A 16,455-nucleotide genomic window follows, 5' to 3' on the forward strand; every position below is an offset into this window, starting at 1 on the left:
ATGTCACGTAAGACTGGCCTCACGTGCACATCCAGGCTTTCTCTGACCACCAAAGAGCTTACAGAGAAGCACTAACTGCTGCTAAGAACACCCACTATGGCAGAATAATAGAAAGTGGCCACGATAACCCAAGGGTTTTGTTTTCTGTAGTTAATAAACTACTCGAACCTGCATCTGGCCCAACTACCTCTTCTACTGAAGTCTGTGAGGATTTCCTCCACTTTTTCCGTAACAAAATTCAACTAATGTAAATACATCATCTGTTTATATCTCTCCCTGTTTTCCCACTCCATCCAGCTCCTTCTCTAAGTTCTCACCAGTCACATCTGCGTTTGTTAATAACCTGCTCTGTAAGATGAGGCCAACTACTTGTATACTGGACCCCATCCCCAGCACACTACTTAAATCCTGCCTTCATGCCATAATCCCGACTGTTACAACAATAATAAACTCATCCCTTGACACTGGCTCTGTGCGCTCACTTTTAAAATCGCTTCTGTAACCCCAATGTTAAAAAGTCTGGTCCTGATGCTGACAATCTTAACAATTCCCGGCCTATTTCCCACTTACCTTTCCTGTCAAAAGCTCTTGAGCATGTTGTAGCTTCCCAGCTCACCAATTACTTAACATCTAATAATTTGATGGAACCCTTTCAGTCTGGTTTCAGGGTGCAGCACAGCTGTGAAACTGCTCTGCTACGGGTAACCAATGATCTGCTTATGGCAGCAGACTCTGGACAAACCAGCATATTAATTCTGTTAGACCTCAGTGCAGCATTTGACACTGTCAGACATGACATTCTACTGTCCAGAATGGAGAACATGCTGGGTATCTCTGGCACTGCCCTCCAGTGGTTCAAGTCCTATCTGACTGATAGGCAAGAGTTTGTTAGTCTTGGCAACAGCAGATCCAGCTCGGCGCCAGTCACACAAGGAGTTCCTCAGGGCTCTGTCCTCGGCCCTCTTCTCTTCTGTATTTATATGCTTCCCTTGGCCATATTATTCGTAGCTATGGACTGGGCTATCATTTTTATGCAGATGATACTCAACTCTACTTCAATGTTAAAAGTGGAACTTCATCAGAGCTTTCTCAGCTCACAACCTGCCTTAGTGAAATTAAAACCTGGATGGAGCAGAACTCTTTAAAATTAAACTGCAACAAAACTGAACTCCTGCAAATTGGGACTAAAATGCAACTTAATAAAATGAGCTCCTTCCCAGTCCATCTTGGTGGTGATCTCATCAGACCTGCCTCTACTGCAAAGAATCTTGGTGTCATTTTTGATTCCTCCCTTTCTTACTCCACCCACATAAATCACATTAAGAAACTTTCCTACTTTCACCTCCATAACATATCCTGTTCACTCCTTCCTCTCCTTTTCTAATGCTGAGAAACTTGTCCATGCTTTTATCACATCCCGCATCGATTATTGTAACTCGCTGCTGGCAGGTGCCCCTTCTAATCTTATATCACAGCTCCAGCTTATTCAAAACTCAGCTGCAAGAGTCCTCACTCGAACCAGCAGCAGCGAGCACATCACACCCATCCTGCTCCGTCTTCACTGGCTCCCTGTGTCTTACAGAATCGAATATAAAATCCTACTAATAACCTACAAAGCCTTAAATAACCTCGCGCCAAACTACATCAGTGACCTTCTCCATCACTATGTGCCTGCCCACCCACTAAGGTCCTCTGATTCTGGCCATCTTGTTGTGCCCCCCACTAATCTACACTCCATGGGTGACAGGGCCTTCAGCTGTATAGCGAGTGCCCAGACTCTGGAATGACCTACCGAAATTAATCAGATCAGCCGACTCCATGAATTCTTTTAAAAAACAACTCAAAACTCATCTGTTCAGGAAGGCTTTTAGCTCCACCTGACTTTTTACCCTTCTCTCAGTTTACCTCTCATGTAACCTTTGTGTGTGTGTGTGCTAGACCATCAGTTCTGTTGTCTGTTAGGATTTCTCTGAGTTTACTGTCTTAATCTTCTTATTTATTTATTTGCTTTGTACTATGCTATATACTGTATACCCTGCCGTTCTTTCTTATATTCTGTAAGTGCCTTGAGCATGGGAAAGGCGCTATATAAATAAAAATGTATTATTGTATTTTTGTCAACTGTTCTGAAGAAATATGCACGTATACATTTCCTTATGTGTGCTTGGTGTGTGGGTGCGTGTGTGTGTGTGTGTGTGCCCTGCGGTGGGCTGGCACCCTGCCCGGGTTTATTCCTGCCTTGCGCCCTGTGTTGGCTGGAATTGGCTCCAGCTTCTGTGCACCAGTAGTGCCGTGCATGAACAGGTCCAAAAGAGCGCCTTCATCGAACAAGCTCCTTTGTCTCAGAGCGGTGAACTTAACGTAACGTATTCACAGGTGAAGAACTCGAACGTGAGCTAGTTCAGTTTTAGGTGACATTTCGGATCTGGTTTAGGTGCAGATGAAACGTTTTGCCTTACCCTGTAATGTAGGGGTGGAGCCGAATCTGAATACGGCATTCGGATAAGCACAAATAATGGATATTTACGAATATTTATTTTGTATGAATTTTTTGCCAATTATTTGTATTTGGGAAAAAAATAACGTCAAATCAAATCGGCCCTGTCTGAGTCTGCCTGCTCGTGCTTAAGCAGCACCCCCGCCGACACGAGCACGCGGTGAAGCTGCACTTCCACTTTTAGGAAAACGTTGGACTTCGCGAGGCCACTTTATATTTTTTTCTATATATTTGTGTCATTCTCAAAGCTTTTGGCCATGACCGCATACCCCAGTAGTCTCCTCTTGAGTTTCAGCAGAGATCTCAGCAAAGTCACACAATGGATTAAGACTTTTTAAGTAATGTCTTTAGTACTAGGGTGTTGTACCATGTTAGCCATTATGAATGTAGAGAATAGTCAAGCAAAATGACCCCTTTTATTGGCTAACTAAAAAGATTACAATATGCAGGCTTTCGAGGCAACTCAGGCGCCTTCTTCAGGCAAAATGTAATGACATAATGTCTTGACATTTTTTTACATTTTAAAGGTATTTTCATATCATGATTAGTAATATGGGATGAAGTGTGGACAGTTGTTTTTGGTAATAAAACACTTTGTTTTGATAATAAAGCTATAATCCTTGCTTCTGAATAACACTATTATTTGGTCTAATTTATATTGCTGTGCTCCAATTAAGATCTTAATCATTCTGGAAGAAAGGACAGGCAGGGTGGCATACTGGTTAAGACTTTGGATGTTGTGATGTGAGATTTTGCATATAACTTGATAAATATTTTGTATGTCTTTATTTGTATTTTAGGCAAAGCAATGTAATTTAGTGTTACTTTAGTGAGAAGCATTCATGTCCCCCTTTACGACTGAGTCTCTCTTTGTAATTTTACGACAGAGTTGGGGGATGTGCCTTAAACCAGTTTGCCGAGTGTTTCTCTGCTAAAGTCTTTCAACCCCCACAAAAAGCCAGGTTGCCTAACTGGCAAACTTTAGCTCAACAAATGGTTTTGGGGGGATGGCAGGTGTTAAGATGTTCTATCCCCCCATTGGTCTGAGGTATGGTTGTTTGGAATTGGCTTGTCTCAGAGGCCTTTAAGTACTATGACTCCCTATTGGCTCTAGGGGTTGGACAGAACATCTATAAATTTACTTGCTTAACCTCACACTATCTCTCTCTTACTAACCTCTGATGATGAAGACAACACAATATGGCAGCTATATTGAACAGACATGTGGCTGAAAGCTGAGCGCCAATGATACCTTGACTAGAGACATTTGAAGTATCTACAAGTCTGTGTGCCACCTGAACTACACATCACCATTTAATCAGGTTGTATGGTTGCCAATATTCAAATGTACTTTGCATATTGTTATTATTTATGAATATTATTAATAATACATTATTTTATGTGTAACTTAACTCCTGCTTGTCTTTTTCCTACACCTAATTGCCAGAGGTTATAGATGTAGAAGGGAAAGTGGGGAGAAGTTATATAATATAATACCTTATAAACAGTGGTAAGTCTGTGAGATTTGAAGCATTCTGACAAAGGCTACATATTAATAATACAAAGGGGGAAAGCAGAGTCATATATTACTCTACCAAGATAAAACAGATGTCAAGCCCAGAGTTTGTGGATTCAAATCCCACTAATGACACCATGACCCAGTCACTTCATCTGCCAGGTACTCCAATTGGAAAAACAAAAGAAATATAACCAATCGTGTCTCAAAGGTTGAAAGTCACTTTGAATAAAGTAATCAGTACAATAATAAGTTAAAATATGAAATCTTGAAAGAGATTAAAACAGGACTAGAAAGAGAACTCACAAAATATATTATGCTTTTTCAAACCAAATTCTCGATTTTCACTCCTTTTATCTCAGTTGTGTCTCATGTCTTCATTTTTTCCTGAAGGAATGTTAGGAGAAACATCTGTGACAAACTAGATTCTTAAATGAAACCTAACTGAGAATCTCTTTAAAGTTTCACGAGCCATCAACAATCAACTTTTGAGCAGGAAAACTTTCCTATGGAACTCTCAATTTTGTACCTTTGTCCTGTAAAACTTGATCCAAATAGTCTCTCAGACTGATGACATCATGATGACATCACACTTTGAACAGACGTCAGCCATGTGTTAGTAACAAGCCCAGAGATCAATACACATATGGCAAGACATGAAGCTTTATGTGGTTCTCCTCTATTTTTGTCCCTCTCAACCCAAAAAGCCATTGTTTTTAAGCCATTTTTGTGCCATAATTTTATGCTGGAAATTACACCCTTATAATAAAAGAGTAAACCAATAGGAGTCGTCAGTAGTAAGGATCAGAAGGACCTGAAGTTGTGCCACAACAGCCGACCCAGAGGTTCACCCTCTAATGGGATAAAAGTGGTTAAAGTTACTCCTTTTCACAAAACTTAAAACAAAATGAGAATCAGTATTACTCACAGGTGGAGTGTTGTTTTATGCTGTTCCAAGGTTGCTAATCATTAATATGATCATATTTTTGATATTTGATTTTTTATCAGTGGTCCTAGCCCTCTAAAATATGGAATAGCTTACCGATAGAAATTTGCCAGGCTAATATGGTAGAGCACTTTAAAAAACTGCTAAAAACGAATAATGTTAACATGGCTTTCTTATAGCTTTATTTTAGTGTACCCCTGATATTCTGTATATGTTTTTAATTGTCATTTTTATCATGGCTCCGAAATCTGTACTGACCCCTACTTTCTCTGCTTTTCTTTTTCCAGTTTTCTGTGATGGCGATCTGTGCCACCACCACCTGATGAGGGCGCCATGCAGTCCATACATTGATGGATTGAAGGCCAGAGGTCCACATTACCAGCATTGTCTAATTCCTTGACGTGAAGCCTGAAAACCATGAGGACTGGTTGAGATCATTGATGTTAGGCAGAATGCCCTGTGGGGGCCGGGTGGTCTTATGGCCTCGGAAGTCCTGCAGATTTTGGGGGTTTTTTCTCCAGCCCTCTGGAGTTTTTTGTTTTTGTTTTTTTTTGTCCTGGCCACCGGTCCTTACTTTTATTCTATGTTTAGAGAGATATAGAGAGATAGAGAGATAGATAGATAGATAGATAGATAGATAGATAGATAGATAGATAGATAGACAGATAGATAGATAGACAGATAGATAGATAGATAGGGATAGCTAGCTAGATAGATAGATAGATAGATAGATAGATATAGATAGGGATAGCTAGATAGATAGATAGATAGATAGATAGATAGATAGATAGATAGATAGATAGGGATAGCTAGATAGATAGATAGATAGATAGATAGATAGATAGATAGATAGATAGATAGATAGATAGATAGATAGATAGATAGATAGATAGATAGATAGATAGATAGATAGATACTTTATTAATCACAAGGGGAATTTCACATAATTTAATTAATTAGTATTGCCTGATTTTATTTTGATATTTTTTTCATTGTTTTTCATTCTTCATCCTGTAAAACACTTTGAGCTTCATCATTTGTATGAAAATCTGTTATAGAAATAAATATTGTTGTTGTTGCTGTCGTAAGTGCCAGTCCCAGAAGTTTACAAATGACAAATTTCAAACATAAGCATGTGGGGCATCATTTTAGATTACTGTATTTCAAAGTCACTTATCACAACTATGATGTTATTTTTGATCTTTTACTAGGGGTCCAGCCCTAGTACACAAATGAAATTTAGATAAGAATAATAAGGAATAAATAGTACATGAAAGATAAATAATGCACACCTACATATGAAAGATATACAATTAATAAAAGTAGAGTCCATTGTTTTTAATGTTTCTAAATGACAGTCCAATGATAAGGTCAGATGTCAAAAAAAACTGCAGTTAAGCTGGAGAAAAAAACCCCAAAATCTGTAGGCGTTCCATAACCCCTTCTGATCTGTGGTCTCAGAAGCTGCCCCTTCAAGGTGTTTCCCATCAACCAGCACCAACATGCAGAGATGCCATTCATTTAGCTTTGCACATTCTTCTATCTTTGAATGGCCTCCTGCTGTGCCCTTCCCTAACCTGTGCTATCCACATGGCCATCTTTCCTTTGCACACCATTAACTCTTACATAATGTTTTCAGAGGTGTGTGAGTAGCTCACCTTCCGCTATTGAATCAGAGACATTCTTCTGCATGGTCCGTTGCTCATTGGATAGACATAACACTGGCAAAAAATAAATACAAAAATAAATAACACTTCATTAATCATTTCATCAGCTTTCAAGCAGAACTGATAAAGGCAAAGTGACATGCATTCAACACTTGAAATAATCCTAGTAATTAGCTAATCCCAATGGGAGAGTTTGAGGACTCCCATTGAAGAGAACATGATTAAATTACATTCACACAGAGCCATGCAAATACACTATGATAGGAAGTGAACCTTCTGAAAGCACTGTATATCTAGGAATAATACTAACAATGAAAATGAATATTTTGCCTCTGTTACCAAAATGAGTATTGGGAGGGATACACAAAACGCAGCACTCAAAGTACTGATAAATAGCAAGGACACCAAAACCATGGATCCTGCCTGAGACTGCCTTCCTCAGGTCTTGTGGTGGGATGGCTCACCCACTTTACTCTCCTTTCTTTATCTTTCTCTATCTTGACCCTCTTTTGGTAAGTCACCTTTCAATTCCATCTAGAGGTCACTTCCAGACAAGCCCTAGAATCACCTCCAGGGTAAGGTACGGTTTTCAATTTGTTACAGGGACACCAGGTTAGGACTCCCTCTAGTGGCTTGTGCTGTCCTTCCACCCTTGAGGTTTTGCTTTCCTTAAGGGTCAGCTCGCCACCTCCACTCAAGTTAGACCTCCTATTTGTCTGATTACATAGAAATAGAAAAACACGCAGCAACTGTGGACAAAACACCTTTAATAGACTGATATTGTTAAACTAAGGATAAATAAACACAAACACTGCTGAGGTGGCATGAGTAGTTATGTTGCTCATTATACCTTCACACAGTGCTCTAGGACAACCAAACATGAAGACCTTTATAAAAAGATAAATTGAACTGAAGATGTCTTACTCACATAATGCAAGAGCAGTTGTCAACAGAAACACATCCAAGAACAAGATCAGAAGAAGTGCCCAGGAGATGCAACGAGGAGGACGTCTTGGTGGTGAATCAGGAGACTGAGAGTGGAGATTAGCTCCTAAAAATGAGACAGGCATCACGGCAGAATTCTTTTAAATAGATGTCTCCCCCTAGTGGCTACACCGCACAGAAGTTCCTGGTTCAATCCACATTGACTCCCGGTGTGTGAGCATGAGTAAGTCACTTCAAATTTAAATTTAAACTTGCTGTCATGTATGCAGAGTACAACAACTACATTTTTTTCTGTAGCACAATTTCATACAGAAAATGGAGCTCAAAGATTTGAAAGGAAAATGAGGTAAGATAATCAACAAGCAACTAACCAGCAAATACAGTTCGGTCCATAAATATTTGGACAGAGACAACTTTTTTCTCATTTTGGTTCTGTACATTACCACAGTGAATTTGAAATGAAACAACTCCGATGCAGTTGAAGTGCAGACTTTCAGCTTTAATTCAGTGAGGTGAACAAAACGATTGCATAAAAATGTGAGGCAACTAAAGTGTTTTTTGTAACACAATCCCTTTATTTCAGGGGCTCAAAAGTAATTGGACAAATTAAATAACTGGAAATCAAATGTTCATTTATGATACATGGTTGAAAACCCTTTGCTGGCAATGCCAGCCTGAAGTCTTGAACTCCTGGACATCACCAGATGCTGGGTTTCCACCTTTTTAATGCTCTGCCAGGCCTTTACTTTCAGTTGCTGTTTGTTTGTGGGCCTTTCTGTCCGAAGTTTAGTCTTCAACAAGTGAAATGCCTGCTCAGTTGGGTTAAGATCAGGTGACTGACTTGGCCATTCAAGAATTTTCCACTTCTTTGCTTTAATAAACCCCTGGGTTGCTTTGGCTGTATGTTTTGGGTCATTGTCCATCTGTATCATGAATCGCCCGCCGCCCAATCAATTTGACATCATTTAGCTGGATTTGAGCAGACAGTATGTCTCTGAACACCTCAGAATTCATTCGGCTGCTTCTGTCCTGTGTCACCTCATCAATAAACACTAGTGTCCCAGTGCCACTGGCAGCCATGCACGCCCAAGCCATCACACTGCCTGACTCCACCGTGTTTTACAAATGTTGTATGCTTTGGATAATGAGGTGTTCTACACCTTCTCCATACTTTTTTCTTGCCATCATTCTGGTAGAAGTTGATCTTGGTTTCATCTGTCCAAAGAATGTTTTTCCAGAACCGTGCTGGCGTTTTTAGATGTTCTTTAGCAAAGTCCAATCTAGCCTTTCTATTCTTGAGGCTTATGAGTGGTTTGCACCTTGCAGTGCACCCTCTGGATTTACTGTCATGCAGTCTTCTCTTTATGGTAGACTTGGATATCGATACGCTGACCAAGCCCTGGACAGTGTTGTTCACTTGGTTGGCTGTTGTGAAGGAGTTTCTCTTCACCATGGAAATGATTCTGCGATCATCCACCACTGTTGTCTTCCATGGACGTCCAGGTCTTTTTGCGTTGCTGAGTTCACCAGTGCTTGCTTTCTTTCTCAGGATGTACCAAACTGTAGATTTTGCCACTCGTAATATTGTAGCAATTTCTCGGATGGGTTTTTTCTGTTTTCGCAGCTTAAGGATGGCTTCTTGGAGGAAATAAGTGGATGGGACTGGCGAGCTTTGTTGGGCTGAATGGCCTGTTCTCGTCTAGAGTGTTCTAATGTTCTTTTACCTGCATGGAGAGCTCCTCTGACCGCATGTTGTCTGTTCACAGCAAAATCTTCCACATGCAAGCACCACACCTCAAATCAACTCCAGGCCTTTTATCTCCTTAATTGAAGACATAACGACACACCTGCCCATGAAATAGCCTTTGAGTCAATTGTCCAATTACTTTTGAGCCCCTGAAATGAAGGGGTTGTGTTAAAAAAATACTTTAGTTGCCTCACATTTTTATGTAATTGTTTTGTTCACCTCACTGAATTAAAGCTGAAAGTCTGCACTTCAACTGCATCTGAGTTGTTTCATTTCAAATTCATTGTGGTGATGTACAGAAGCAAATTAGAAAAACGTTGTCTCTGTCCAAGTATTTATGGACCGAACTGTAAGTATGAATAAGAAACAAATAATTAAATAAATATGCACATATGGAGTTATTTAACACATTAATAGAAAAGTAGCGTCCTTATCTACTGTATGATATTGTAAGTCTCTACTGATGAGTATAATGATAAGGTCAGATGGCGGGGAGGACAGAAAAACAAAACAAAATAAAAATCAAATTAAGGTGGAGAGAAGAAAAAAAATGAGCAGGAGTTAAAGGCCAAAAGAGCACCCAGCCACCACTGGATAATCCACCTCACAATTAAATTCTTACATATCTGAGCAACAAGCAACACCTACCAACATTCAAACTGCAGAAATAAGTTTTAAATTCAGTAATCACAATAAAACACATTTAGGAATTAAAGGAGGAGGAACAATTTATCAACAACAACCCAGGCTGAAGGGCGGCACGGTGACACAGTGGGTAGCGCTGGTGCCTCGCAGTTAGGAGACCTGTGGGTTCACTTCCCTGGTCCTCCCTGCGTGGAGTCTGCATGTTCTCCCCGTGTCTGCGTGGGTTTCCTCCTACAGTCCAAAGACATGCAGGTTGAGTGAATTGGCGATCCTACATTGTCCCTGGTGTGTGTGCTTGGTGTGTGTGTGTGCCCTGCGGTGGGCATGCGCTCTGCCCGGGGTTTGATCCTGCCTTGTGCCCTGTGTTGGCTGGGATTGGATCCAGCAGACCCCCGTAACCCTGTAGTTATGATATAGCAGGTTGGATGCCGACTGACTGTGTTGGACTCTGCTGTCTATGAAAGCTACCAAGCCAAAATAAGCCTGCATGACATTGTAAAATGTTGCCAAAAAGCGTGGATTTAATGTAGTTTATTAAAGCATATGATTACATTCTATTGTTGCTCGTTATTCGAAAAATATTTAAGAAACAAAAATATAATAACTGACTCTCCGAAATAAGTTAAAAAAAAATTCTCCAACTTTTAAATCAGACAAAGTCCCTGAACATCATTTTATAATTTGTTTTACATTTTCATTTGTTCTCCTCAATTGATTAACGCAGTTACATTTTAAAAAAGATGTTTTTAACACAGCAAGTGCTAGCTCAGTTTTAAAAACATTGAAATGTAAATCACAATTGATGCACAATATGTAATGTGGTAAAAGTTATTTAGGGTGTCATTTAAGATAAAGATATTTATTTCAGTTTTTACTTGTATAATTTAAAGGATCACTAGTGACAAGGTGAAGGGAGAGGGTTTAGTACAACCCATAGGAATGGAAAATCCAAAAGGAGACCCCCTTAATTTCTTTTTTGGTTTCTCCTAGACAACAATGAGATCATAGAGAAATAAAATGGAGACATGTTCTTTTAGTTCATGCTTCACGGACTTTTCTCCTGACGGAAAATATTCTCACCTTTGCTTTGTCTCCTTTTGAGTTTCAGGAAAGATCTCACCAAAGTCAAATGATGGGTTAAGACTTTTCAAATAGTGTTTTGACATTTTTTCACAATTTGGAAGTATTTGCATTACATGTTTAGTAATATGTGGTGAAATCTATGGAAAGTGCCTTCGGTGTTGGGATATACTTTCTGAGAAGGTTGGCATCCTTCAACATCTGCAGTAAGATGCTGCAGATGTTCTACCAGACGGTTGTGGCGAGTGCCCTCTTCTACGCGGTGGTGTGCTGGGGTGGCAGCATAAAGATGAAAGACGCCTCACGCCTGGACAAACTTGTTAAGAAGGCAGGCTCCATTGTAGGATTAAAGTTGGACAGTTTAACATCTGTGGCAGAGAGACGGGCACTAAGCAAACTCCTGTTAATCATGAAGAATCCACTGCATCCACTTAACAGGATCATCTCCAGGCAGAGGAGTAGCTTCAGTGACAGACTTTTGTCACCGTCCTGCTCCACTGACAGACTAAAGAGATCGTTCCTCCCCCACACTATGCGACTCCTCAATTCCAACCCGGGGGAGTAAATGCGAACATTAATTTTAATTTTAATTCTTTTCATTTTTATTACTATTTAATTTAATATTGTTTCTTTGTATCAGTATACTGCTGCTGGATTATGTGAATTTCCCCTTGGGATTAATAAAGTATCTATCTATATCTATCTATCTATCTATCTAAATAAGTGCATTCTTCTTTTTCTTCTTCTTTTGGCTGCTCCGGTTAGAATATTACGATATTAAATCATTAAAATTAAGATTATTAAATAATGGATGATTGATTAAATAAATAATAAACACAATTCAATATATATATTTAGATTTGATCAGAAATGTCAACTTTATCTTAATAAAGTGTAATAAAGTGTCAATTGTATAATTCAAATAAATATTTCCATTTTCCAATAACGATTTTATGAATTGATTAATCTGTTAAGTTAACTTGACTGAAATCAGGTGGTAGACTATCTAAATGAACAGAATACAATTTAAAATGACATTTTTATCAGAGGGGACTTGTTTTCAAAACCAATCACTGAGTCATTGTCTAACCCGCTTAGTCCTGAACAGGGTTGTGGGGTTTTCAAACCACAGATTATGCAAATTTAATTTCTAAAAAGAAATAATATGAAGTAATTATTTCATTTATTTTAATTATTTTGATTGATTAATCAATAGACGGTTCAATAGAAAAATAAGAATATTGCAATTCATTTGTTTTTAAGTAGAGTAAATCAACAAACAATTTCATCTGAAGAAACGAAGGTTTCAAATCTTTGATCACCTGGATCAAATAAAGATTGTGTTCAACTGTAATCGAATTCATTGACTTATATTTCAAAATTGAATTCATTATTGACAAAAAAGATTGTTGATAAAATAAATAAAATGCAGCATATTTCTATTTAATAAAACCATTTTAGCAAACACACTGCTATTTTAAGCTTAGATTCTAATGTTCAAATAAAAGTAGTTAGGGTTAGGTTTAGGGTAGGGGATATACTGCTGGCCCTGGCTCGCTACGCTCTCATTTATATCATAATTTGTTATAGTTTCCAATCAATTACCTGGAAGAACTAATCTAAAAAAAAAAAAATTAATCAAATAAATAAAAATAATAAAAGATTCCTACCTAGTTAATAAATATGTATCCTAGTACCTAATCCCCTAAAATTGTTAAAAAACTAAAAGCCCTATACCCAAACTGGATCGTTTTTCATTCAGTCCATCTGGGTCATAGGTGCCTAAAGTGTTTATCCAGTCATTTTCCTTCTGAGACGTCTACGTAGGTTCCAATCAATATTTTGTTCCAGACCAAAAATAATCGGTTGATGTAAATTGTTTGAAAAATATCGATAAAGTACTATTTGCTTTTTTTGGTTCTTGAATTGATCAATAAACAATGGTTGATCACATAAAGAGAAATCGGCTGTGTCTAGTACTCAACTTTCACCCAGTTTAGAACATGACTACAGTAGAGTATAGGAATCCACCAAAATAAATGCAAGAAGCAATACCTCTGAAATGTATTTTTTCATATGTTAGTCCACTTTAAAGAAAAATCAATTAAGAATAATATTTAGTAATTTTATGTGACTAAAATATAAAATGGTTGGGCTTAATTTTTTTAACTAAATTTGAACAATGAATTGTGGAATCTGTTAACGTGTAGCTATGTAGATTTAGTATTCATTTCTTTACTGAAGACTTCATACATTTCAGATGTTAAAAATTACAGACGCCTGCAAATGTACTCTAAAAATTGAGAGCAACGCCATGGGTGAGTAAACCACATGAAGGTTCCAGCAAGATCATTTATTTTATTTAGATCTGTAATGGGATCCATAAATAGCCATTAGAGAACATAATAACAGATTTGTGAAATCCCATTGAATTTATGATTCATTTTATGATGAATTTACTGCATACAATCACTCGGCTCAGTTCAGGTTTTATTGTTCTGTTGCATCCAGCTAGGTAACCTATCATACATTAAAGATTTTTGTTTTGTCCGCATTTTAGGACGGTTGTCAAAACCCAAGGACACAATTTCCTATGTGAAGAACCCTACACAGAATGAAATGTTTGTTTGTTAGGCAATGAGGAACCACACACCCCAGTAAAGGGCCATTAAAAAATAGAGAGATAAACCACCTAACTCATAAAATGAAGCTTTCAGGTTCAAAACTCAAAGGAGAAAAGTTTTAAAGAGGGAAAGTAAGAGCCTGTCATAAACAGTCATCCTGACAAGTTAATAAAGTTTCTTTGCTTTAATTTTTAATCAACATTTCATAAGGTTTCTTTTCTAATTAGAGCTCAGCTGCTGCTGCAAGTTCAATGTTTGACGCTTTTACACATTAAAAGCACAAAGACTGGGCTTTGAACAGAAATAAAAAATTCAGAAGAATCGCTCATTTAAGGGTGGCACAGTGGGTAGCGCTGCTGACTCGCAGTAAGGAGACCAGCGTTCGCTCTCCGGGTCCTCCCTGCGTGGAGTCTGCATGTTCTCACCGTGTCTGCGTGGGTTTCCTCCCACAGTCCAAAGACATGCAGGTGAGGTGCACTGGCGACCCTAAATTGTCCCTAATGTGTGCTTGGTGTGTGTGTGTGTCCTGCGGTGGGCTGGCACCCTGCCCGGGGTTTGATCCTTCCTTGCGCCCTCTGCTGCCTGGGATTGGCTCCAGCCGACCCCCATGTCCCTGTAGTTATGATATAGCAGGTTGGATACCGACTGACTGTGTTGGACTCTGCTGTCTATGGAAGCTACCAAGCCAAAATAAGCAGGCATGACATTGTAAAATGTTGCCAAAAAGCGTGGATTTAATGTAGTTTATTAAAGCATATGATTACATTCTATTGTTGCTGTTATTTTTGAATATGACTCGTTATTAGAAAAATATTTAAGAAACAAAAATGTGATAACTGACTCTCCGAAATAAGTTAAAAAAAAAATTCTCCAACTTTTAAATCAGACAAAGTCCCTGAACATCATTTTATAATTTGTTTTACATTTTCATTTGTTCTCCTCAATTGATTAACGCAGTTACATTTTAAAAAAGATGTTTTTAACACAGCAAGTGCTAGCTCAGTTTTAAAAACATTGAAATGTAAATCACAATTAATGCACAATATGTAATGTGGTAAATGTTATTTAGGGTGTCATTTAATATAAAGATATTTATTTCAGTTTTTACTTGTATAATTTAAAGGATCACTAGTGACAAGGTGAAGGGAGAGGGTTTAGTACAACCCATAGGGATGGAAAATCAAAAAGGAGACCCCCTTAATTTCTTTTTGGTTGGCTGGGATTGGCTCCAGCAGACCCCTGTGACCCTGTGTTAGGATATAGCGGGTTGGATACTGACTGACTGATGAATCTTTCTTTTAAGCAACAATTTTCCACTTATTATTTATCCTCTTTTGTATGACGGTTGGGCGGCACGGTGGCGCAGTGGTAGCGCTGCTGCCTCGCAGTTAGGAGACCCTAAGGGTTCGCTTCCCGGGTCCTCCTGCGTGGAGTTTGCATGTTCTCCCCGTGTCTGCGTGGGTTTCCTCCGGGCGCTCCGGTTTCCTCCCACGATCCAAACACATGCGGGTTAGGCAGATTGGCGATTCTAAATTGGCCCTGGTGTGTGTTTGTGTGTGTCCTGCGGTGGGTTGGCACCCTGCCCAGGATTGGTTCCTGCCTTGTGCCCTGTGTTGGCTGGGATTGGCTCCAGCAGACCCTGTGACCCTGTATTCGGATTCAGCGGGTTAGAAAATGGATGGATGTATGATGGTTGGGAAGCCCTCAACTGGCCATGGGGTCCTAAGCGGTTGCACAGCCCACTTATGCCTAGAAACTGCCCTCTTCATATCTGTTCCTTTGTAAATATTCCCGATAGCCCTAACAACTAAAACTTTGCACTGGAATTCAGAGTTTTTAATAAAACAACAAACACGCCTGATTCCTAAATTGTCCCTAGTGTGTGCTTGGTGTGTGAGTGTGTGCCCTGTGGTGGGCTGGCACCCTGCCCAGGGTTTGTTTCCTGCCTTGCGCCCTGTGTTGGCTGGGATTGGCTCCAGCATAACCCTGTGTGACCCTGTGGTTAGGACATAGCAGGTCGGATAATAGATGGATGGATGGATGGACATGCCTGATTAAAAGAAGAACTAAACTGCCAATCAGTTGAAGTGTTCCTCTGTTTTCCATTGTTACAGTATGAATAATATGGTTACTGGCTAACATCCTGATATGACTGATTGCTCTTCTAATCCACTGTTAAATCCTACCCAAAAATTCTCATACTGAGACTCTTCTTACCTGTACTGTCAGTTAAGGACAAGGTCCAGAGTGGCTGTCGTCTTGGTTTCAACCAAATGTCACCAGGCTGATGCTCCAAAGCCATGGAGAACTTAGAAGATGTTTTTCTTTACAATGACACAATCTAGCAAGTTGCTGGATGTCGACTGCCTGTTTTATTTTGTTACTGAGAGGAAACATAAAAGCAAAGAATTAAACTCTCGGCCCACCCAATCGCTGATTGATGGCTCAAAGACTGCGGCATTTTCTCATAGACACTCTCGGCTCACAGCGATCACGGCAGCAGATACGGCACTGAGGTGAATATCCGTTTTGAAAACTATGGTTAGAAGATGCAAGACTGTACTTGTGGTTATGTTTGATGCCATTCACTGCACAATTATTTGCAAATGAAAAGCATTTTAGTAACAGAACTCTAATTTTCTGACTACTTCACAGCATGCATCCATTTTCTGTTTTTACTTTGTCCAGCTGAGGATTATTGGGGGGCCAGAGTTTAGGGTGTAAGTGACAAGCCGAAAACTGCGGTCTTCAAACAGACTCGCACGCTCCCACGTAAAATTGAAAATTA

General features: G+C 39.2%; 1 protein-coding gene across 2 annotated transcripts in view; it reads right to left on the reverse strand.

Annotated features, from left to right (window-relative positions):
* The window catches only part of LOC120541211 (C-type lectin domain family 4 member G-like), a 42,123-nt gene extending 26,107 nt beyond the window's left edge, over nucleotides 1–16,016 (reverse strand). For both annotated transcript variants that reach the window (XM_039772639.1, XM_039772640.1), the window contains exons 1-3: nucleotides 15,885–16,016; nucleotides 7,555–7,677; nucleotides 6,618–6,680 (exon numbers count right to left, since the gene is read on the reverse strand). In XM_039772639.1, the coding sequence (XP_039628573.1) occupies nucleotides 6,618–6,680; nucleotides 7,555–7,677; nucleotides 15,885–15,969 (271 nt within the window). In that variant the 5' untranslated portion in view covers nucleotides 15,970–16,016. The remainder of the gene's footprint in view (nucleotides 1–6,617; nucleotides 6,681–7,554; nucleotides 7,678–15,884) is intronic.
* Between the last annotated feature and the right edge of the window lie 439 nt (nucleotides 16,017–16,455).

Source organism: Polypterus senegalus, chromosome 12, assembly GCF_016835505.1.
Source record: "Polypterus senegalus isolate Bchr_013 chromosome 12, ASM1683550v1, whole genome shotgun sequence".
Taxonomy (NCBI): domain Eukaryota; kingdom Metazoa; phylum Chordata; class Cladistia; order Polypteriformes; family Polypteridae; genus Polypterus; species Polypterus senegalus.